Below are 25239 nucleotides of genomic sequence, written 5' to 3' on the forward strand. Positions count from 1 at the left end.
CTAATGACTATTTACTGTACTAATAATGACTTTATCTGTGCAAAAAATGGCCTTTTATAGTACATTATGCTTTCTATTAGCATTCTAAAAGTTAACGCTAAAGCTATGTACCCATTTATATGGGTTGTTATGTCTACAAATTTGTATGGGCAAAATACAAAAAGCAATAAACAACAGTTAAACAATTTAGCTTGAAACAAGAAAACAAACAGCAACTGAGTAAATTAAGAAAAAAAAAATTGTACTAATTTAGTGTTAAGTTAGGAAAATAAACTCTAATAATTCATGGTGTATTTATATGTTATATACTATTTGGGTTATGATATTGATCTTCTCAAATGATTGGGGACTTCTGTAAATTCTTGTCATTTTGATATGTATTTTTTCTATCAAAACAAAAACAAAGAAAATGATATTATTTGAAGAGTTTTTATGATAAAACTTTGAATGAGCACTAGTTTTTTAATTGAAGATCTCTCTATAGTGCTTCAAAGTAAATTGATTAAACATTCAATTATAAATTGAAATATATAATCTATTTACAAATTTATATATATATCTATATATATATATATATATATATATATCATTCAATTTCAAACATAAATCATGTCATTAAAATATATCATTCAAATATACCTTATAGAATGAACATTGATTTAAATCTTAAAAAATACAATATTCAATAAAATATAGCTTATTTAATTAAAAATCTCTCCATGATTCTTCAAAGTGGATTGATTAAACATTCAATTATAAATTGAAATATATAATCTATTTACAAATTTATAAAAAATAAATAAATAAATAAATAAAATAAAATATATCATTCAATTCCAAACATAAATCATGTCATTAAAATATATCATTCATTCAAATATACATTACAGAATTAACATTGATTTAAATCTTAAAAATACAATATTCAATAAAATATAGCTTATTTTAATTAAGAATGCCATTAAATTAAACAATATATATACACACATCACACCATTCTTGAATAGTTATGTGGTTCAAATTTGATTTACACCATTTAAAAATTTCATCAGTTGATACAAATTAGTTGACAAAGTGGTTCATACTTTTCTTTTACAACATACCCCACACCCTTGTGCTCCCATTTTCCATGCCTAGTCTTACAGAAATACCAAAAATGTTTAACGTTTGATTTCTTTTCAAAGTGACATAACCAAAAGAATGATCGCGAGCGTTTAAATTAACCTGCACATCCACCTAACCATACTCAATAATGATTGAATTCAACCCTTTATTGTTTCAAACATAAATGATATCAAAACGGTGTCGAAAAACATATATATTACGCATATGATCATCATTAACATAAAAATGCTACTCTTTTTTCACATGACAATTATCAGAAGTCAGAAACTGTAATTTAAAAGAAAATCATAAGCCTAGAAAACCTAGAAAAGTCTCTTAAGAGAATAAAACAAATCATCAGTAACGAAAAAATGTCTCCAACTATATATTGAATTAACCCTACTTTATAGGGTTAAATAACGTAGAAAACATAGACATGAGGCTATGAAGAACTTGTTATAATATATATACTTTATAATGGTTTCAATTTGTACTTGGGAGTTCTTGATCAGGAGTAATCGAATATAAACTTATTTGTCGTTGCAATAGAGTTGTAATGTTAAGTTACGACTTCGCTTAATAAATAAATCCAATACTTAGATGATAGTATTTATGACTTGGTATGAAATGAATTCATAACATGCATCTCACTCTTCATGACTGAGTCTACATAACAAGGCATTATAACTGGATTAATATCAATGAAATTTTCTTATGTACATATTCAAATAACGAGAGTCTCCCATTGTATGTACATGATTGTGACATAATATTAAGGCCACGAAGGAGATTCAGGTATGTATACTAAAAAGGATGAAACAAAGTTACGGGATTATAGTACACAACCCCAAACAAGGTCAGAAGAGTAAGGCACGGAATAGGTAGATTACAAGCATAGATGTGAGGACAGCAAAGATGCGAGGCACAAATACTTTTGAATTTAATTTATTATATTCACTGTAATAATGTGATCATATCTAAGTTATACATTTAAGAGAATTATAATTAATGAATTGAATCTGTGAGCTAGTTGGTAAGTGCACTCAAGAAGAGACCAGGATGACTTTTAGAGGGAGGATTCAAAAGCATGAAGAAGGAGATCCTTCTGCATTTGTTACTCGAGACAAGAAGAGGAGGTCCATCTAATTCAAGAAAGCTTGCTCCAACATCTAGGGATTCTAATAGAAGATCAAGAAGGGACATGGATATGTCAAAAGTTGAATGCTATAATGATCACAAGTATGATCACTATAACTGGGACTGTCCGGAAAGGATAGATGCTCCAACGTCCAATTTCAACAACAATAATGGCTACAACAAGAAGAAGTTCAATAATAGATGAAGAAGAAGAGATGCCCCTAATGACTGTGATGATCATGATGAAGATCGTCATCCTCATGAGAGATCAAGGAACACAAGCTATGGAAATAATGTAGCTGCTACTCAATCTGAATACTTTCTTATTTTTGCTCTTTCTAGTTCATATCCTCCATATTTGTTTGATAGTTGGTTGGTAGATAGTAGGGCCTCTATACACTTTACTGGGTATTGTGAAGTCCTCCCAAACCTGGTTGACAGGGATACTAATTTGAAGATCATTCTTGGAGATAACTCTACTTATCCGCTGAAGGGATTTGGTTTTGTTACATTTCGTTTGGATTATGGGGAAATCGTACATCTTCGTGATGTTATGTATGTACCGGATTACAGAACATTGTCTCTATATCTGCCTTGGAAGACAAATGAATGAGAGTTTACTTCATAAGAGGAAAGGTCCTCACCTAGCCTATTAAATCTCGCATGAGGGATGCATTTGTTAAAATTTGGCAGCTCGGGGATGAATTTCTCTTAAAAAAAATCATATCTTTCGCTTTTGTTTGAACCACCTATAATAAAATTTCATTTCTGACAATTCTAATACGACTTTCTCAAAAATAGTAAGTCACATATCAATTTGGAAGCGACTTTCAAAAAATAGAAAGTCATGTCAAAATGATCAAGGATGATCTCGACATATGGAATCCACTTTAAAATCAAATCAATCATGATTATACAAGTCAAGAATTAATATTTTTATCCTTACTAGTATTATTATTATGATACTATTGTTTATAAAATAGTCTACAGTCATGCAGCTTTAATGGATTAATAAAACGAATTCTCTCATGGAATAAATAAATTAAATAGAAAATCTCTTACTTGGTGAATCGAACCTCTCTTGGAATAAAATAGTAACTCCACACTTAAGAGAATGTAACTCTCTCTCACTAATTCAATGTATGGCAAAAGTGTAACTCCTCACTAAAGGCACTTGTAATTCTCATTCAATTCGATTTGTAACTCTCACCAAATATTCTCTCATGTCTAAATGTAACTCTCTCTCTCTCCCTAATTCGAATTGTAACATCTTAAGACATGCGTACTTCTCTCTCTATTCTTGGGATGAGTTACACTTCTCCTCAAGTAACTCTTCAAGAAATTCGATTCTCTTGTTATTGGCTCAAGACATGAATTCATTTTGTAACTCCTCTCCTTTCTCATCTATTCAAGCAAAAGCAAGTGAGAGTTGAGAGTAACATGTTCATTGTGAAGAAAGAGAGCGAGTGTTAAGTCTGTGTAGGAGAAGTGTGAGAGCTAGTGAAGAGAAAGAGCAAGGGAAGAGTTGGTGCAAGTGTGAAGGACATGATCTGATCAAGAGAAGGAAATCTTCAAGCAAAGGGCAAGTGCAATTCAACTGCAAGTTTGTTAATTTTAAGTATGTTCTATGCTAGAGCAATTTATTTCAATTTCTTTTCCACATTAGCAATTATATCAGCATAAAGTAAACTATAGATAGAACATAAATATAAATCGCAGAAGACAAGCCAAGATAAGAGGACACAAGATGTGGCGCTAGCCTGGGACAAACCCCACAATGTGAGGAAACCCTTGATCAATTCTTCTTTTATGTTCTTCAAAGTTCAGCAAAGAAAGTGAGAGAGATAGTACATTTACAATAGAAGTCAATCACTTTGACTTTTGATATGAGCATGAGATCAGTTGAAGACATATTGCTTCAACTGATTCTCTAAGGTGACTCGTTCACCTATCATAGTGTTGCATCTCGTCTATTTGTTGCACATTACCGTGTGACACCTTGTTGTACTGTCACATGTGTTGAACCTTGATGACTGAGCTACTCTCATCTTCATGTTGTTCATCATGCTGCATCTTCCATGGTCTTATTCATCATCAAGTTGCCCATGCTCATGATCTCATTCATCATTACACTGCCCATGCTCATATCATCATGCATCATTATGCTGCCCATGCTCATATCATCATGCTGCTTATTACGCTGCCCATGATCTCATACATCATGCTACCCATACTCATATCATCATGCATCATTATGATGCCCATGCTCATATCATCATGTTGCTTATTATGGTGCCCATGATCTCATACATCATGTTGCCTTCCTTCGGATACAGATGCTCCGACTGTTTCGGCAGTTTCCGATAGTTCCGGCTTTTCCAGCAATTCCAGCTTTTCCGACAGTTCCAGCATTTCCGGCTTTTCCGGCGTTTCCGGCATTTCCGGCTTTTCCGGCGTTTCCAGCTTTTCCGACAATTCCAGCGTTCCCGGCTTTTCCAGCTTTTCTGGCTTTTCCAGCAGTTCCAACTTTTCTGGCTTTTCCGGCTATTCCAGCTTTTCCAGTAGTTCTGGCTTTTCCCGCTTTCCCAATTTTTCCAGTATTTCCAACTTTTCTGACTTTTCCAGCTATTCCGGCTTTTCCGGCAGTTCCGGTTTTTCTGGCTTTTCCGGAAGTTCCGGTTTTTCTGGCTTTTCCGACAGTTCCGGCGTTTCTGGCTTTTCCGGTAGTTCCTTTGGATCTCTCCTCCTACTAAAACCCAAAGACAAATAGGGAGAGGAAGAGATCCAAGTGTGTGTAGAAATGACTTGAAGTCCTCTTCTATTTATACTAAAACATAGAGGTTGAATAGACATGACTATTGAGCTTTTGAGCCTACATAAGTTGCTGGCCGACTTAACAATTTGTCCATAACATAAATAAATTCATAACTTCATAAATACTTATCGGAATCAGATGATATTTAGATCAATCCTACACCTCTCAACGAGAGGGATCTAATAAAAATATCAGCGGTCACAAATAAGCTGACCCACACGGAGTTTGGCCCTTGTTGCCAATTTTAACACTCCCTCTCAACTAGTGAGAACTCCATCCGCTAATCCATATGTCCAACTGTACTATCTCTGCCATCAGTGCCCTGCACTACTCTGCTCAGCTCTGCTGGCTCTGCTCTGCTCTGTTGGCTCTGCTGGCTCTGCTCTGCTCAACTTAGCTCTGCTGAACCATGAAGAAGAAGAATTAATCGAGAATGTGTCATACCATTCTCCACTAACCCAAAGTCAGTCTCAGAGTGTGTACCACCGGTCCCAGACTAGTCCTCAACCAACCCAAAGTCAATGTCATAGTAGGTACAACTCCTACCACTGGTCCCAGACTAATACTCTACCGACTCGAAGTCAATCTCAGAGTATGTACCACTGGTCCCAAACCAGTGCTCAACCGACCCGAAGTCAGTGTCATAGTAGGTACAACTCTTACCACTGGTCCCAGACTAGTACTCTATTGACTCAAAGTCAGTCTCAAAGTATGTACCACTAGTCCCAAACCAGTCCTCAACCGACCCAAAGTCAGTGTCATAGTGGGTACAACTCCTACCACTGGTCCCAGAATAGTATCATTGATCCCAGATCAATGAAGGTCATCCTAGCATAGAGAGTACGGTAGATACAGCGATGTGTCCATCGGTACTATTATGGTCCCTATCCTCATTTCCCTGCTCATTGATCAGATGAGAGGTACTTCCCATGAGTCCCATACTGCATGGGTAGGATGCCTCGACAGGAGAACTTAATCAATTTTGTCCTCACAGGAGAACTAATCATCATGCTACACAATCGCCATGGAGAACACATCATCCAAGTCTCACAAGAGAACTAATCATCCTGCTACACAATCGCCATGGAGAACACATCATCCAAGCCTCACAGGAGAACTAATCATCCTGCTACACAATCGCCATGGAGAACACATCATCTAGGCCTCACAGGTGAACTAATCATCCTGCTACACAATCGCCATGGAGAACACATCATCCAAGCCTCACAGGAGAACTAATCATCCTGCTACACAATCGTCATGGAGAACACATCATCCAGACCTCACAGGAGAATTAATCATCCTGCTACACAGGAGAGTGAATCATCCTGTCCCACAAGAAAGCGAATCATCTTGTCCCACAAGAGAGAAAATCATCTTGTTCACAGGAGAGCGAATCATCATGTCCACATGAGAGCGAACCATCCTGTCCCACAAGAGAGTGAATCATCTTGTCCCACAAGAGAGCGAACCATCTTGTCCACAGGAGAGCGAATCATCCTGTCCACAGGAGAGCGAATCATCCTGTCCCAGTGCGCACCACCAGGGGAGGGTGAGTCACCCTATGGTCATATGTTGCTCCAGTAAGAACCGCAAGCCCCTAGAGCTCCCAAAGCTCGATGTATGCAACATGCAGGACCCTTTTACAAGGGTCTCTCAATGACGCCAAGTCGTTCGGGAAAATCACAAATTTGATCTTTCCCCAGGGCTCTGACAAAGTGTAGCGACCTGTACATCATCTCAGTGCGATGGAGCCTCCTTGCTCATCAATTTACCATATCCCAGATAAGGCAGTATCTGATGTCTATTTGCTAGAGCAATCATTGAATACGGGATTCCTCAATAATCGAATCTCACCTCTAGTTGTCACAAAGAATCACAGTGGTATTCATCATGTGTACTCACTAAAGAGTTTCCACAACCAGGAAACTTCATACAAGGTCATACTCGTAGTTATGTATCCGGTCTCAGTGGTACTTATAACAACCGATTTCTGCTTCTTGCTCATCCATGATATCGAAGCAGAATCCAAAGAGAACCAGCACTGAGAAGTGCTCTAAAGATCCTCCACACTACCTGCCCAGTCAACATTCGAATAATCATGCAGTTTTCATATTTCCGGCCGTGTATCTCAATCCATGAGATATTGTGCCCCGAAGATATCTCAGAGGATTCTTGGCACCAATCCAGTGAGGCTCAACCAAATATGAACTCACCATGCTAACTGCAAAACATATGTCCGGAGTTCACCAAGAACATCAATGTGATTGAGTTTATGAAACTCAGAGGCATTTCCCAAATCTGGTCCAACATCACTACCATATAACTTCTGAAAGTTAATATCCTCGAGGTAGTCGCAGGCTTGCAGTTTATCATTCCACATTCGGAATCCAACTCCCTCTTACTTCTGCAAATGAGAGGGTCTGCACATGTCAAAAATAGGTCGTCCTTATGAGGTGCCAGTATGAGAGGTCTATCATCCACAACCTTCGGGTAATGGTTTGGATCGGTTTCACTCATAGTGAATCTCAGCTTCATCAAACAGCTATCAATCCTCTCATACTATGCCCGGGGTGTTTTGCTTCAAGCCATATATGGCTTTCTTCCACCTGTATACATGAGATTCCCATTCATGAATCTCAAACTCCACGGGTTGTTCCAAACCTGTGGACCTGCTACATGAAGGGAATGATCCCCTTCTAAGATTTTCCTTCGGTACATCTTAGAAATGTACCTTCATGCTCTTTTTGAATTCAGGCATCCCGGTCACCATCTGACTCACAGACCTCCGGTGTTGAGTCAATGGACATGGTCCCCAATGGACTTGATACAACCCTAAACTCTAAAACATCTTTGAAAAATCTATTTTCAAAAACGTACCTTTCCATCGATGAGTGCCACCTTGAAACCTTAAAATTCCATTTCCGAGATGGACACCAGGCTCTTCTTGCGATCAAGTACATAAAAGAGATTCTGGGGTTCGTTGCTTTCTTTGAGGACTCGACCATTTCCTTGATGACCTGCATTAATTCCTCTGATCATTGAAGATATCCCTGGAATGATTGTTATCTTCATCAAGAGATGTGTCTCTGCTATTCGGACACTCCTTTGCATGATGGCCGAACTTATTGCAACCAAGGCATCTGCCTTTCCTTCAACCCTTAGATCTAAACTTCCCGATGAAGTGATCTTTCGTTGTGCCATTCTAATAATATTCTCTGCTTCCACTTCACCCTTAGCGAACTTAGAAGAGAGATGTGGAACTCATTGGTCCTTTTGTCTTGTCCCTATTGTCTTTGGTGATTGCTCTTTCACTCTTGCTTGGGCATTGTCTTCACCTCAGCACTGATTCCATGTTAATTTTAGGTATGTTCTATGCTAGAGCAATTTATCTCAATTTCTTTCCCACATTAGCAATCATATCAACATAAAGTAAACTGCAGATAGAACATAAATATAAATCGCAGAAGACAAGCCAAGACGAGGACACAAGATGTGGCGCTAGCCAGGGACAAACCCCACAATGTGGAGAAACCCTTGATCAATTCTTCTTTTATGTTCTTCAAAGTTCAGCAGAGAAAGTGAGAGAGATAGTACATTTACAATAGAAGAAAATCACTTTGACTTTTGATATCGGCATGAGATCAGTTGAAGACATATTGCTTCAACTGATTCTCTAAGATGACTCGTTCACCTATCATAGTGTTGCATCTCGTCTATTTGTTGCACATTACCATGTGACACCTCGCTGTACTGTCACATGTGTTGAACCTTGATGAATGAGTTGCTCTCATCTTCATGCTGCTCATCATGTTGCATCTTCCATGGTCTTGTTCATCATCACGCTTCCCATGCCCATGATCTCATTCATCATTATGTTGCCCATGCTCATATCATCATGCATCATTATGTTGCCCATGCTCATATCATCATGTTGCTTATTATGCTGCCCATGATCTCATACATCATGTCGCCCATACTCATATCATCATGCATCATTATGCTACCCATGCTCATATCATCATGCTGCTTATTATGCTGCCCATGATCTCATACATCATGTTGCCTTCCTTCGGAGACAGATGCTCTGGCTGTTTCGGCAGTTCTCGGTAGTTCCAGCGTTTCCAGCAGTTCTGGCTTTTCCGGCAGTTCCGACAGTTCCGGCATTTCCGGCTTTTCTGGCGTTTTTGGTATTTCTGGCTTTTCCGAATTCCGACTTTTCTGGCAGTTCCGGCTTTTCTGGCAATTCCGACTTTTCTGGAAATTCTGGCTTTTCCAGCTTTTCCAGCTTTTCTAGCTTTTCCAACAGTTCCAGATTTTCCGGCTATTCCGGCTTTTCTGGCCTACGCAGTCCTTGTGCAGCCTCTAGTGGAATAACTTTGCCTCTTGTTGTTGCCTCTCCAGAAATGGAAAACTTCCTCTGGACTATTTGTCTTCGTGTCCCCTCTGGCTCGAACTTTCTCTGCTCAATTGTTGGATGCTCGATCTCTGCCAATGAACTCAACCTCAAGTGTGTCTTGTTCCAACCCCATCAACCTCCTCTTATAATCTCTCGTTGGCTCACCAACGACCATGATTAAATCCTCATCAATAGCTAAGATCATCTTTAAGTCAATCCATGTGAGTTCCTAGAGAAATCTCACATTTCTCAATTAATTCATGTTAATTAATCACTTTTCCCATTTTAAACTTAGGAAATATTGAATTATTGACTAATTAACTTAATTGAGCCATCTCTAAGTGTTACTCCTTAAATCTTTTCTGGGTTTTGGAGTCCTAGTGTTTCTAAACCTCTCTAACCAAAGTCAAGACTAGAACACCTGTCTGATGCTACCAAACCATCAAAAACTAACACTCCCTCTTAGCGAGAAAGGTATTCTAGACGATCTCATAACATCATCCCATACACGTTGTTGATGTCTAACAATTGTGACAACCTACCACTACCCACCAAGCTACTACGCAACTGATTCACCTGCTACTCTGAGCTAAACCAACCTGCATCTGTGTTGTTGCTGACACTGCATTGTACACCTTGCACTGCTACCAACTCTGCACTACACTGCAATTGATCTCTTGTTGCAGTCGTTGCTACAACTACTGCAACTGAGAACTGAATCAACTATGTCCCATGAACTAAAATTATTTCCTAAGAATCTGAGTACTACCATTCTTTGCACTGTCCACTAAGAATGTGTGCACTGCAACTACTCTACACCCCTCAACATCTGACTGCAATTATCCCTCAAGAAATGACTGCACCATCTAACATTGATCCACTTGCTACTGAAAATTGTGGGCCCTTGTAGCAAGTGTATTAATACACGAGGAAACACCTCTTTGATCCTCAACCCCTATCTGATGCCCTCCTTGAAGGATCTTGCCCAACTCTACACAACTCTAAAGTCTAGAGCTCAATGTCTCCCCACCTCTATCCTGGAGGTATAGCTGCATATAGAGTGAAGTCTTACTCCAACCTAGAGGACAACTGATCGATCTTTGCTGAATTTGTTGTCTGCCCCTGCTTCTCCTTCTTGTCCTTCTTCCTCTGAGGACAATGGATACTGCAGTGACCAAACTCACCACATCTGAAGCACTTAATCTTCAACAAATCTTTCTTTTTCTTTTCTCCTCCCTATGAGCATTGTCCCTAACTAGGACCTTTCTTTGCCTTTCCCTTTGACGCAAGGACTACATTCTCCTCCTCCTTCACACTCTTCGATCCTCTGTTGATGCCATTGGGACTACTCTTGACTAGAGCAAGTCTCATCTCCTCCTGCATGAAATCTGCCAACAATCGATCCCAACTTGGTAGTTGATATTGTCCATAGATACCTTGGACGAAAGTAGTCCATTCCTCGAACCGTTGATAGCTACATGCACCAATTCACTTTCTTGAGGTGTCTCTCCAACTGCAACAAGCTTATTCCGAACATCCTGAATCCTGGTGAGGCAGGGAGTAACTCCTTCTCCCTTTTGCATCCTAGAGGTTCTCAGCTTCTCCTTAAAGAACATCTTCTGATTCTCGGAAGAATTCTAGTAGAGTAATGCGAGAGCATCCCACATTTCTTTGGTTGTATTCTTGGTCGCTAAGTGTGAGACTACATGATCTTGAACTCCATCGAGGATCAACCGCTTCGCCTTGACCAACTCCTTATTGTAATTCTCTAGTTGCAACGGGTCTATAGGTACCGCTACAACTCTCTTTGCATACATCTTCAGACCATGTTCATCTAGCAGGAAAGTCATCCTAGCTTTCCAGATACAATAATTTGAGGCTCCATCTAGCCTATCCTAATCTCAAAGTCATGTTGAGGCCATTTTTTGCAAAACTCACAACTGGGAAAATAAATAGGAATCTCCTCCTCTCTTGCTCGGCTACTTGCACTACTACTCACACTCCTTCCTGGAATGTGCAGAACTACTATTGTTGCCTCACTCTACCTTCGGGTGTCCTTTTCTTGAAATTGGCACATGAACCGTAATCTCGGCAACTCAAAGTGGCTAGTCTGGAAAACTCGCACGACCTTTTGCAACTGGAAATCAAGAACTTATTTCAAAAAACTGAATCTGGAAGCCCTTTGAGAAAAATCCCTTTGTTTGTTATTTCTCTTCCACTCGGCGTTGATTCTGCTACTGCATAATTGTTGCAAAAACAACTGCGCCTAGATATACTCAACGAAAATATTGATATGCTTACTAAAACGGCTTCCTAGCTTTACCACTGCCTACTGGAACTGCAACTAAACAAATCGAACTCTTTTTGCCACCTAAAATTGGAAAATTGAACCCTTGTCTAGCAATTCGAACTGCCTAGCCAGCCTCTGCACAAAACTAGAAGAAATTCGCTCAGAGTCTCTCTGAACTGCGAAATTTCTCCCCCTCTGTCTTTGAGCCTCTGGATCTGTCAAACTCTCTCTGATACCACGTGAAATTTTCAATTATATTGCAACAACTAGAAATAATTATTCTAATTTGTTAAAATTAAGTGCAGTTTATTTGCAAAAACAAATAATGAATAAAATCACAACTGCAATTTTCACCATAAAAACATTACAGAAAATAAAATATTAGAACTGAGAAATATAGAGCACACACAAAATAGAATTGACACAGTTATTTTTGGACAAATGTCCCCAAAAAAACCCAGTGCGAGAAAACTGGTGCAGCAAATGAGGGTTTTATTATTATGTAGCAGGGAAAATATGAGTACAATTTGGATGCCAAAACTTGGCAATCCTCGGCAAGAATATTTGGCAAAATTATTGAGGAAATTTCTCCCTCCTCCACGAGCAATCCCAACACAACACCACTTAGAAAATTGGTCATCCAAAACCACTGTGCAGGCTTCTATGCACCCTGTAACTTGCACTCCTGGAATCTTCCTCTGAATCAAATGTCCTACCTGTTGCTGCCACTGGAAGTGATCCTCCAACCCTCTGGAAATTTTTCCCAGCCTCTGGAAGTTGAATCGCCCCCCGCTCAGCCAAATCGATTTGCCACTCTGAAGTTGTCTGCACAACCTCTAGTGGAATAATTTTGTCTCTTGTTGTTGCCTCTCCGTAACTGGAAAACTTCCTCTTAACACACTGTCTTTGCTCCCTCATTGTCTCTATGTCCCCTCTAGCTCGAACTTTCTCTGCTCAACTGTTGGATGCTCGATTTCTGCCAAGGAACTCAACCTCAAGTGTGTCTTGCTCCAACCCTGTTAGCCTTATCGGCATGTGGCCCAAAATGGATCCAAAACACTACTTAAGTCTTCAAAAATTGCTTAAGGATCATTCAAAGATCAAAACAATCACATGCCAAGAGCCCACACAATGGCGGAAAAGCACTATCGAGAGCCAGAAAACTAGAAAAAATAGTGAAAAAACCAAGTATCAGAGGCATAAACAGAGAAATGCACAGCAGCCGTCAGATCTGGCCAATCAATGGCCCAGATTTAATCAGCAAATTGCAATCGGCCAACACAGAGGACTTAAGTTTGGGCGGAAGAAACCCCTGATCATCGATCTCCGATCGGCGGGTCACAATCGGCAGAGGCAATTGGCGGATTAAGGGCGGACCGAGTGGAACTTGCAATGGCGATCAGTGATGCAATGTGGACCGTAGATCAAGCGCGCAAATCGACGGCCCACATCGCATCACAGGATCGCTATCGGAGATTAACAAAGAGCGTTATCAAATGGCCCGAGGCATGAGCGATATGCGATTGCGATCAGATCACGTCGTTGTATCGCATCGGAGCAACACCATGGGGCGGGGCCTTTACACAAATATGTGTGCGACCCGATGAACAGGACCCGATGGTATTCTAGATATTATTTCATAATATTTGAGGTTCGCAGAAAGGCCATTTTCACAGTTTGACGTATTTTATGAAATACAAAGGGAACCTTGGAGCAGCGTCGATGCGATAAGACCCGGACCCGAAAGGGTTCAGGAATGAAAATATATAATATTTTCAGGTTTGCCAAAGCCATTTTTTAATGTATTTCCAGTGTTTTAACATATTTCCAAATACAAAGGGAAGACTAGGAACGGGCCATCAGCGACTTGCGATAGCGATAAGGATGGGCCCGATAGGGGAATAGACAGTGTTTAAGGACTTTTTAAGTCTGAAATAAATAGAGCTTGGCGGGAGTTTACAGTATTGCATCATTCCTCTGTATTAACAGAAAGGGGCCGATTGAAGGGATTACAAAGGCCCGAAGAGCCATTCCATCACAGAGCAGAGGCCGGGAAACAGTTGCAAGGAGACAGAGGCCGGAAAGGGAAAAAAAGGGCCACAGCACGATGCAGCCCGAAACAGAAGCGATCATGGAGCATCAACAATGCAACATAGCCAAAACAAACAAAACGATCATGGAGCATCGCTTGCACGAGCGAGCTCCCAGACAGCGCAACAAACTACTTGAATGCAGTTACTCGGCTGTTAGAGAAAGAGGCCTCCGAGCTCCTGCGTGTCCAGTGATGGCATCAAGTTGTTAAACAAAGGATAGAGAGGATAGATTAAGACCTCTCGAGCCTTCTGGGCCTATAAATATTTGTAAGTTCAGAGTAACAGGGGTTCAACTTCTGCAGACTGTGGATACTCTGTTACTTGCAGCGTCTCATCTTCATTCAAGTAATACAAGCTTATTTTGTTGTTAAATGTTCAATTCCCATTTTTTCCTCTGTCTTAAGCTTGCACTTGGATAGTCTATTCATGATTTCTTCTGTGTCCAATGCCAGATAACTGTCATCTTATCTCTGCACTGATAAATTAGATTTTCAATTGAATAGGTTATTCATGTTTTCTTCTGTGTCTAATGCCAGATAACTGTCATCTTATCTCTGCGTTGATAAATTAGATTTGCAAGCTTAATTTACTTCCTGTAGCTAGCCATTCATATATGTTTATGTATGCATCTGTCGGTACAGTCAGTGTTCTCCATCTATCCATTGAATCTATAAACTATTGAGCATTAGTGGTCTAAAGCCTTGTCAAGCTAAGGGTGTTCATGCATGTCTGGAGTGAAAACAGAGTTGAAACGGTTATCTGGCTTGATTCATCCATTCCAATAGTTTCGAGAACAATATTGAAGATTATATGTTACCAGGCATCTCCGAGCTACAACCTAGGAGAGTTTCCTGGAGTGATAACATAATTGGCGCCGCTGCCGGGGAGAGGAGACTGAAGCTCAACTTCCCTGGGAGACGACACAAATCCAGCTTTGATGATAGACAAAGTCTAGGCACTTTTTCGGTTGTAATCATCTATCTGGCGACTCTACTGAAGGACGAACCTCTTGGCGACTCCACTTCATAGTTCTGGCTCAGTTTGTGAGGCATACTCTGAGAAATCCTCAGAAGTCACAAGTTGACCCAGTACTTGACCCTGAAAAAATCATCAAAGAAAGAAAGGCATTGCAGAAAGGAGCATCAAGTTCAGGTAAACCCAAACAATATTCCATATTTCTTCAAGAAAACCCTGCAATAGAACAAATACATGTTGAGAGTATAGCATCTAATACTAGCAGTGAAGAAAAAATCTCAGAGATTCATAAATCTCCTTATTCTTTAGGTTCTCCTTTTGTTGTATGCCCAAAGGAAACCTCACCTCCTATCCATCATACCCCTTTAGTCTTATCAGTCACTCCTCAGCCCTCTATCATTCAAACTACCAGTACTCTTATAGCGACCACAGCTATGGCAGGTCCACAAGCACCCACCAAAATGGAAAGAATCATGGTTGCTAGGTATGGACCTCTAGTACTGCCCACTCCTTTGAATGCCATGCCTACTGGAGAATATCATAAATATAGGCCTAAGTTCACTGGGACTAAAGGTGTTACAGCAAAAGAACATCTTGAATCATTCTATAGCTATGCTGATAACCTGGACATTAGTGAAGATGATGTGTGGATGAGAGTCTTTGTCCAAAGCCTAGATGGAGAGGCCAGAAAATGGTTCAGAGAACTACCCCAAGATCTATAGCAAATATTGAGGCTTTAGATGATGCATTCCTAAAGAATGGGGGGATAAGAAGGATATACTCTACTACCACACCAAGTTTGGGAACTTAAAGAAGGAAAATGGTGAGTTGTTGTCTGATTTTAATAAGAGGTTTAACTGCATGTACAGCAAGATACCAGCTGAAGTAAAACCCACCACTACCTCTGCTAAACTCATCTATGCCAGTGCTTTTGATTCTGACTTCTGTCTACTGTTGAGGGAGACGCGATGTGCTACTTTGGCTAATATGCAGGATGCAGCCTTGGAAGTAGAATCAAACATCATGGCTGCTAAGAAGCTCAAGGGGAATGTTGATAGAAGGAGACAGAGAGGCGAATCTTCATCATCTTCAGATCCCGAGATCGATAAAATGACCAAGATGATAGAGTCATTGGCCTCGAGATCTCCAAATTAAAGGTTGAGCAGCACCCTGGGAAAGGAAGAGTTCCTAACACCTTTGCTCCTAGAGATCCAAATCCATATAGAAGAATCGATAAGCAGTTGCAGATTTTGCAAAGAAGCAAAGATGCTAATAAAGACCAAAGGGTGAAGACCCCTTTCCAAAATGCAATCATGGAAGAAAAGCAGTTTGAAGAAGATGATGAGATCCATTGTATGGAAGACAAAGGCAATGCCACCTTTTGACCTTAGCTGCCTATGAGAAGTCATTATTCAATGACCAGATCAGCCAAGAGTGGGACGGTGAAGCTGTTCTACAAACTGAAGATCAGCGCAGATATAATCTGAGGTCAAAGATGAATAATGCTAAGGAAACTCCTATAAATTGTTGTTGTCCCTACAGTACAGCAAGCTACTAAGCAGAAGCGACCAGCAGTTGATCCTATCATCCCCAAAGCTCCAGAGCACGAGGTAAGAGGCCTTGACAAGTCTCCTTCTCCTTTCAGTTTTCAATCAGAAATTTAAAAGCTAAGAATACCTATACCTCCGATTGAGCTAGTGAAGAATGAGTTCTTCAAAAGATCCATCCTTGAGGCCCTTAAGCCTAAAGCCATCCAAGCCTCCACTGACTATGTAAATCTGCAAGTCGACAAACCAGTTGTTATTCTTAGCCCAATGATTGAAAATTGTGAAGATAGCTCCCAATCATTCTATGTCTCTCTGACTATTCATGACAAAATCCTTCACAACTGCCTTCTGGACACAAGAGCCAACCATAATCTAATGCCCAAGGCTATCATGGATAAGTCGGGTCTTGACATTACCAAGCCTTATCATGACCTGTTTTCTTTTAACTCTAGAAAAGTAAATTGCCTGGGATTAATCAAGGACCTAGCCATCACTTTGTCTCAGCTGCCCATGAAGAGCATGATGATGGATATTGTCGTAGCAGATGTATCCCCCAAGTTTGGCATGTTACTTTCCAAATGTTGGATTAAGAGATTAGGCGGATCATTACAAAATGATCTATCCTATGCTACTGTCCCAGTTTTTGGAGGTGAGAGCAGAGATTATACAGAGAAGCTCAGTTGGCTTATATTATCAGCGATGAAAGGAATCCCACTAATCATCCCATCTATGTTGTCGACACTGATTTTGGAGCTTGTTTTTTTTCTGATTGAAGAATCTTAGTTGGCCTCCATGCGGCGTAAGAAACCAGTTTTCCAGATCACAAAGGAAGAAGGCCCACAGATTTGGGACATGTTCTTTGATGGAGCTTGCTCTAAGGAAGTTGCAGGGGCAGGTGTAGTCCTTGTGTCCCCCACATAGGAATGCAGTCATTTATCTTTCAAATTAACTTTTCAGGTCACAAATAACATAGCAAAGTACGAAGCCTTGATGTTGGGCATAAACCCTGCTAAAGAAATGGGCATCAAAGGCCTGAAAGTGTTTGGAGACGCAGACCTCATCATTCAGCAGGTCAACAAAACTTTCCAAGCAAAGCATCCAAGGCTGAAAGCATACAGAGATGAGGTGAAATACAGACTATCTATGCCTGAAAATGTCAAATACTGGAAAGTTTTTTAAGAGGATGATGAAATTAATAGGCTTTACAAGTCTTTGATGAATTTGTTTAAATGCACATTGACCAAGAAAAAGAAACCTTTGATAGAAAGGTAAAATGGGACAATTTTCTGTTTGGTGACTGGGTCCTCAAATGGGATGTGTTGAAGGAAAAGAAGGGCAACCATGGTAAATTTGATGCCTTATGGATAGGTCTGTTTGTCATCACTCAAGTTCAGATGAGCAACTTTTTCATTCTGCACAATCTGGAAGGAGGAGATGTTTTTGGTAGCCCAGTCAATGGGCGGTTCTTCAAACATTATTTCATTGAAGGCTTTAAAGCCTTGGTATTGCAAATATGTTTTTTCAGTTTTTATTTTGTTGCAAAATAGACTCCATGCCCAATGGAACACTAGGAGGAAGATTTGATTTTTTTTTTACAGGAAAGGCATTGTTATGTGATTCTTGAAACCTCACAGGGAGGATTTCATCCCCAGAAGGAGCCAGTGTTAGCCTTATCAACATGTGGCCCAAAATGGATCCAAAACACTACCGAAGTCTTCAAAATTTGCTTAAGGATCATTCAAAGATCAAAACAATCGCATGCCAAGAGCCCTCACAATGGCGGAAAAGCACTATCGGGAGGCAGAAAACTAGAAAAACAGTGAAAAAACCAAGTATCGAAGGCATAAACAGAGAAATGCACAGCAGCCGTCAGATCTAGCCGATCAATGACCCAGATCTAATCGGCAAATCGCAATCGGCCAACACAGAGGAGGACTTAAGGTTGGGCGGAAGACACCCCCGATCAGCGATCTTTGATCGGCAGCTCGCAATCGGCAGAGTCAATCAGCGGATTAAGGGCAGACCGAGTGGAACTTGCAATGGCGATCAACGATGCAATGTGGACCGTCGATCAAGCGCACAGATCGACGACCCACATCGCATCGCAGGATCGCTATCGGAGATTAACGAAGAACGTTATCAATTGCCCGAGGCATGAGCGATATGCGATTGCGATCAGATCGCATCGCTACATCGCATTGGAGCAACACCATGGGGCAGGGCCTATACACATATATGTGTGTGACCCGATAAACCGAACCCGATGGTATTCTAGATATTATTTCATAATATTTGAGATCTGCAGAAAGGCCATTTTCAATGCATTTTCATAATTTGACGTATTTTATGAAATACAAAGGGAACCTTGGAGCAGCGCCGATGCGATAAGACCTGGACCCGAAGGGGTTCGAGAATGAAAATATATAATATTTTCAGGTCTGCCAAAGCCATTTTTTAATGTATTTCCAGTGTTTTAACATATTTCCAAATACAAAGGGAAGACTGGGAATGGGCCATCAGCGACTTGTGATAGCGATAAGGATGGGCCCGATAAGGGAATAGACAGTGTTTAAGGACTTTTTAAGTTCGAAATAAACAAAGCTTGGCGGGAGTTCACAGTATTGCATCATTCCTCTGTATTAACAAAAAGTGGCCGATTGAAGGGATTACAAAGGCCCGAAGAGCCATTCCATCACAGAGCAGAGGCCGGGAAACACTTGCCGGGAGACAGAGGCCGAAAAGGGAACAAAAAGGGCCACAGCACGATGCAGCCCGAAACAGAAGCGATCATGGAGCATCAACAATGTAACACAACCAAAACAAACAGAACGATCATGGAGCATCGCTTGCATGAGCGAGCTCCCAGACAGCGCAGCAAACTCCCCAAATGCGGTTACTCGGCTGTTAGAGAAAGAGGCCTCTGAGCTCCTGCGTGTCCGATCATGGCATCAAGTTGTTAAACAAAGGACAGAGAGGATAGATTAAGACCTCTCGAGCCTTAGAAAGCTCGAGAGCATTGTAAAGGGCCTATAAATATTTGTAAGTTCAAAGTAGCAGGGGTTCAACTTCTGGAGACTGTGGATACTCTATTACTTGCAGCGTCTCATCTTCATTCCAATAATACAAGCTTTTTTTGTTGTTAAATGTTCAATTCCCATTTTTTCCTCTGTCCTAAGCTTGCACTTGGATAGTCTATTCATGATTTCTTCTATGTCCAATGCCAGATAACTGTCATATTATCTCTACATTGATAAATTGGATTTGCAATTGAATAGGTTATTCATGTTTTCTTTTGTGTCTAATGCCAGATAACGGTCATCTTATCTTTGCGTTGATAAATTGGATTTGCAAGCTTCATTTACTTCCTGTAGCTAGCCATTCATATATGTTTATCTATGCATCTTCTAGTACAGTCAGTATTCTCCATCTATCCATTGAATCTATAAACTATTGAGCATTAGTGGTCTAAAGCCTTGTCAAGCTGAGGGTGTTCATGCATGTCTGGAGTGAAAACAGAGTTGAAACGGTTATCTGGGTTGATCCAAACCTTCATCCATTCCAATAGTTCCAAGAACAATATTGAAGATTATATGTTACCAGGCATCTCTGAGCTACAACCTAAGAGAGTTTCCTGGAGTGATAACAAACCCCATCGACCTCCTCTTATAATCTCTCGTTGGCTCACCAACGACCATGATTAAATCCTCATCAATAGCTAAGATCATCTCTAAGTTGATCCAGGTGATTTTCTAGAGAAATCTCACCTTTCTCAATTAATTCTTGTTAATTAATCACTTTTCCTAAGTTAGACTTCAGAAATTTAATTATTGCCTAATTAACCTAATTGAACCATCTTTAGGAGTTATTCCTTGAAACATTTTCTGGGTTCTGGAATTCTAGTGTTTATAAGCCTCTTTGACCAAAGTCGATACTAGAACACAGGTATGATGCTACCAAACCATCAAAAACTAACTATATACAAGTTTCAATGTTCATGTTTAGAGTTATTTTGCAACGTGTTGCAAAGCATAAGGTAAAACCTGAGGCATGCATGCTTGGTCAAGTTCTTTTTATATGTTAAGATATGGAATTTATAAGCAAAAAAACCTTGGTTATAATTTGTACATATGACTTTTCTTTAAACACCTTATGCGACATCCCCTACCACATAATCCTGGTTACATCGAGTTGCATCATTGTTCATGTCACCACCTTGTTGAATAAGCACCCATTGTTGATTTCCATGCTCTACATGTGTGATCATTTCATGATGTGCCTCCCTTTTACTCATCCAATCAGTGAATATTGGGACGAATTCCCTTGTTCAAACCCAATTTACCATCCAAACTCAATTTTTCCATTCTCAATTCAAGTCTAAATTCCCACTTCCTGACTAACAATGAACCATTGAGACGCAGGGGACCATGGAATTTACTTTACTGAGTCAATAAAGGAAAATTGTGAGCAGTAAGGCAAGAGCCTTTTCCAATCAAGTTCTTGGAAGGTTACCCCTAAATACAATGCAAGCAAGTCGATGCTAAGCGACACAAGGTGGCTTCCAATTATCTGAAAATTTTGATAACAACACTGTCACTCAGGCTTTCAGCAAGGTTTTGATGGGCAAATTTCCCATTGGGATTCTTGCCATGGATGTCTCAGAAGAGTCAGCAACTAAAGCCACTAGAGTCCCCCCATACTAGTGACCAATGGTTCAAAAATAACCAAGTTGAGAAGAGGGTGTGGAGACAGTGTTTATGCTCATAAGACTTGAATACAAACATGGGTAAAGGGGTCACAAGATCATGGATCATAAACAAGTGGTAGAACCTTCTATTTGTCATACAAAAGTATATTATGTGCGAGGTAAGGTATGCCATAACTTTTCTCTACCATCTCAGGGTATTACTTCATATAGAAGTTGGTGAACTATAAATTTTTTCTTTATATTTGCACAAGAGTTTGGGTCGTATGGCAGAAAGGGTACAACAAAACCCTAGGAATTTAACTTGTAACTTGTATGATCATGATTTGATAAAACTTTTAATTATAGAAGAACTCAAGAGAAGGGAAGACACATGGGAAGCCTTTCTTAATAGGAAACAGATTCAATGCTCAACCTCAGTTGCCAAGAAGAATACCTAGAAGATCTAACAGAGAAGTAATTGAGGCAGGTAGCAATGAGAAACAAATTGAGCATGAGGAAAAGAACAATAGTGATGATAGTGTGCTTGAAATTGAACAAGTGGGGAAAACCCTAAGAAAATTGACAGAGTAAAAAGGCAGGTTGTTGTCACTAGAAGGGTGACTAGAAGCATGTAAAAAAGAATATCACTACAGCAAAATGAAGAGGTCTCCTTGCCCCCTATGGAATACCTCAATGAATCCTCACCCTCTCTTCTGTTGAAAACACTGAGAGGGGTAGGTGAATCAATATTTTTCAATTATTATTTATGTCGGTTAAGATTTTTATCACAAATTGAACCAAAACATAAGAGACAAAACAAAAATGATTTTATTAATCAAAACGATGAGGACTCCAATCCTCTCAACAAATTTCAAGCTCCAACTTGGACAATAAACAAGAATCCAATCATTCCAAGCTCTAATTTGATTACCAAACAAGACTCTAATCCCTCCAAGCTCCAACTTGGTCAAAAACAAAAATTACAGAAGGCTTACTTTATAAGAGATTAAGATGTTCAAACGCTTCTCAAGGCAAGGGTTTTGTGAAGATGTTTGCAATTTTCTCCTTAGTGTTGACATACTCCATTTTGATGTTTTGTTCTGCAAACTATTCTCAGAGGAAGTGATACTTGATTGGGATATGTTTTGTCTTTGAATGCATCACTGGATTCTTTGAAAGGTTGGTTGCACTGGTGTTGTCACAGTAGATGGTGATTGGTTAATTTGTTTCTATGTTGACATCCTTCAAGGCTTCCTTCATCCATAGAATTTGTGTACAACAATCTGCTACAGCTATGTACTCGGCTTCAATTGTGGAGAGAGATATGGATTATTGTTTCTTGCTAAGCCAAGATACAAGACAATCTCCCATGAAAAATGAATTGCCACAAGTACTTTTTCGCTCATCAATGTTTCTTGCCCAATTTGCATCAGTGTATGTTTGTCAAGGTAAGAGTTGTGCTCTTAGGATACCACAATCCAAAATCAAGGTGCCTTTCAAATATTTGAGGATTCTCTTTACAACTAGCATATGAGATTCCTTAGGAGCTAATTGGAATCTTGCCACCATTCCTACTGCCTGCATGATGTCTGGTCGTGAAGCTGTCAGATATAAGAGGGCTCCAATCATTGATCTGTAAAGAGTAGCATCCACCATAGGAGATCCATCATATTTACTCATCTTGCACCCTGTAGTCATAGGTGTGCTCACAATAGCACATTGTTACATCCCAAATTGTTTGAGCATATCTCTAAGATATTTTGCTTGTGATATGAACATACCTGCTTTGGTTTGAGTTACTTGAAGTCCAAGGAAGTAGGATAACTCACCAATCATCAACATTTCAAATTCCTTTGACATATTTTGGGAAAATTCATGACTCATTTCATCATTGTTGCTGGCAAAAATCAAGTCATCAATGTACACAAGTGTGATTAGCAAGTTGTCTTTGTTTATCTTCATGTAAAGATTGCTCCCAGCTACTCCTCTTTTGAAGCCTTGTTGTTGAAGATAATGATCAAGTCTAGCATACCAAGCTCTTGGAGCTTGTTTTAATCCATACAAGGCCTTCTTCAATTTGTAAACAAAGTATTTTCCTCTTGTTAAATTGAACCCTTTTGGTTGTTCCATGTATACTTCTTCCTTTAGGTCACCATTTAGAAATGTTGATCTTACATCCATTTGATAAACTTCGAGGCCTTTTGAACAAACAAATGCCAATAACATCCTTATAGCTTCCAATTAGGCTACGAGAGAAAAGGTTTCTTCAAAGTCAATTCCTTTAATTTGAGAGTATCCCTTACACACCAACCTTGCCTTGTTTTTGACAATCTATCCTTCTTCATTCAACTTGTTCTTGAACACCCACTTGGTTCCCATAACATTCTTGCCCATTGGACGAGGTACTAGCTCCCATGTTCCAATTTTTTTTATTTGATGCATCTCTTCTTCCATTGCTTTTATTCAATGAGGATCCTTACCAACTTGAGTAAAGTTCTCTAGTTCTATTGTGGATAGTAGGGCAATCTCATTCATTTTTGGTGTATTTGTCATTGTTCTTCAAGTATGTATCTCATCATCTACATCACCAATAATTTTATTTTCTAGATGATGTTTTTGAACAAATTTTACTCTTGATGGAGTTTGAGATGGTTCCTTTTGACTTTGTTAAATTTGGCAACTAGGGCCAAACTTCACATTGGACAGCTCATATGAGGCAACTCATATTTTTCTTAGATTCCTCTCTCTGAGAGGTGTAGGATAGATCTAAAGATCATCCCATTCTGACATGTACAAATGGAAATATGAATTTATTTTGATTATGGACAAATTGTCAAGGTCGGCCAGCAATCTCATGTAAGCTCAGAAGCCCAACAGTCACGTCTATTCATCCTCAACATTTGCTTATAAATACATGATGCCTCCTCATTTGGACACTTCACTCACTCACAGCTTCTCTCTTCTTCATTGATTGGGCACGAAACTCAAACGCTACTCTCCACATGTGTGAAGAAAAGGAAGGGTTTTTTGTTCCATCCATTGACCAGATTTGACTAAAATTGCAGAGTTTTTTTTTACTGCATTGACCAAGTGTTGACCTATTTTGAGTGTGGTTTTGGGTGGAGGAATTCTGTTTGAGCAGGCCACAATTCTGGGCACAAAATCTGAGGCAACCTGACCTCTATTTCACCAGTGTTGACTGTGCTAGGGCTGGTTGTTGCATTGACTTTTGTTGACCAGGTTTCACTGAACTTTTTCAGACTATTTTTGGGCTAATTGGACTCGCTGTTGGAGGTCGAAGTTGACTGGGTTTGACTGAGCTAAATTGAGGAAGAATTATGCCTTGTTGACTAGCGTTGACTTTCTGGTTAGGGCTTTCTATTTCTTCTATTTGACTGATCAAATTTTCACTGTAATTGGGCAAGTGAATACTATACATTGTACTCTCTCTCTCTCTACTAAACTTTTGAAGAATTATATGAATTGATCAAGGGTTTCCCCACATTGAGGTTTGTCCCTGCCTAGTGCCATATCTTTTGTCCTCTTGTCTTGGCAAGTCTTCTACTGTTATTTTTATGTTTTATTTGCATTTTACTATCATGTTGATGTGATTGCTAAACTAGATATTGATATTGGGATAATAAACAAATTGAAGTAAAATTGCTCTAAGCATAGAACATACCATTGTTACCCTAAAATTAACATGGTATCAAAGCTGAGGTGAAGGCAAAGCCCAAGCAAGAGTGAAAAGAGAAATCACTGAGAAGAGCAATCACTAAGAGGAGCAATCACTAAACAAAGACAAGATTCAATGGCTTCCACATCCTACTTCAAGTCTGATGATAATTTCATGATAACTCTGATTATCATGCATGGAAGACGTCTCTTGGTTTGACATTAGAAGAGAAAGATGTGATGGATTATATGCAAGGAAATATTTCAGAACCTCCTTCAAATGCACCAGTTGCTGCTAAGACAAAGTACAAGAAGGGTGAAGTCAAAGCCAAGAACATCATCATGGATTCTATTCATAAGCATTAGTTGCTTACATATCCGATTTGAACACATCAAAGGAGATATATGAAAGGTTGGTCGGCATGTTCAAATCTAGCAATGCAAATCAAATTCTTTACCTCAAGAACAAATTGAAGGACATCAAGAAGGGAAGAAGTGAAGATATTCAATCCTACTTCAT

The 25239-nt window shown here is 39.6% G+C and overlaps 1 protein-coding gene across 6 annotated transcripts in view; it reads right to left on the bottom strand.

Annotated features, from left to right (window-relative positions):
* Positions 1 to 1148: 1148 nt before the first annotated feature.
* Positions 1149 to 25239, bottom strand: part of LOC149264214 (uncharacterized) — a 153724-nt gene continuing 129633 nt past the window's right edge. For 4 of the 6 annotated variants that reach the window (XR_016259611.1, XR_016259610.1, XM_089427683.1 and 1 more), the window contains one exon: positions 1149 to 1224. Coding sequence is in view for 1 of the 6 variants with exons in the window: in XM_089427683.1 (XP_089283809.1) it covers positions 1220 to 1224 (5 nt within the window). In the remaining 5 variants the exon portion in view is untranslated. Of the gene's footprint in view, positions 1237 to 25239 lie in introns of all 6 variants that reach the window. The other 2 variants (XR_016259621.1, XR_016259618.1) reach the window with 1 other exon arrangement.

Source organism: Pinus tabuliformis, chromosome 6 (assembly GCF_031772625.1).
Source record: "Pinus tabuliformis cultivar Carrire ecotype Pingquan chromosome 6, CPIR1, whole genome shotgun sequence".
Lineage (NCBI taxonomy): Eukaryota > Viridiplantae > Streptophyta > Pinopsida > Pinales > Pinaceae > Pinus > Pinus tabuliformis.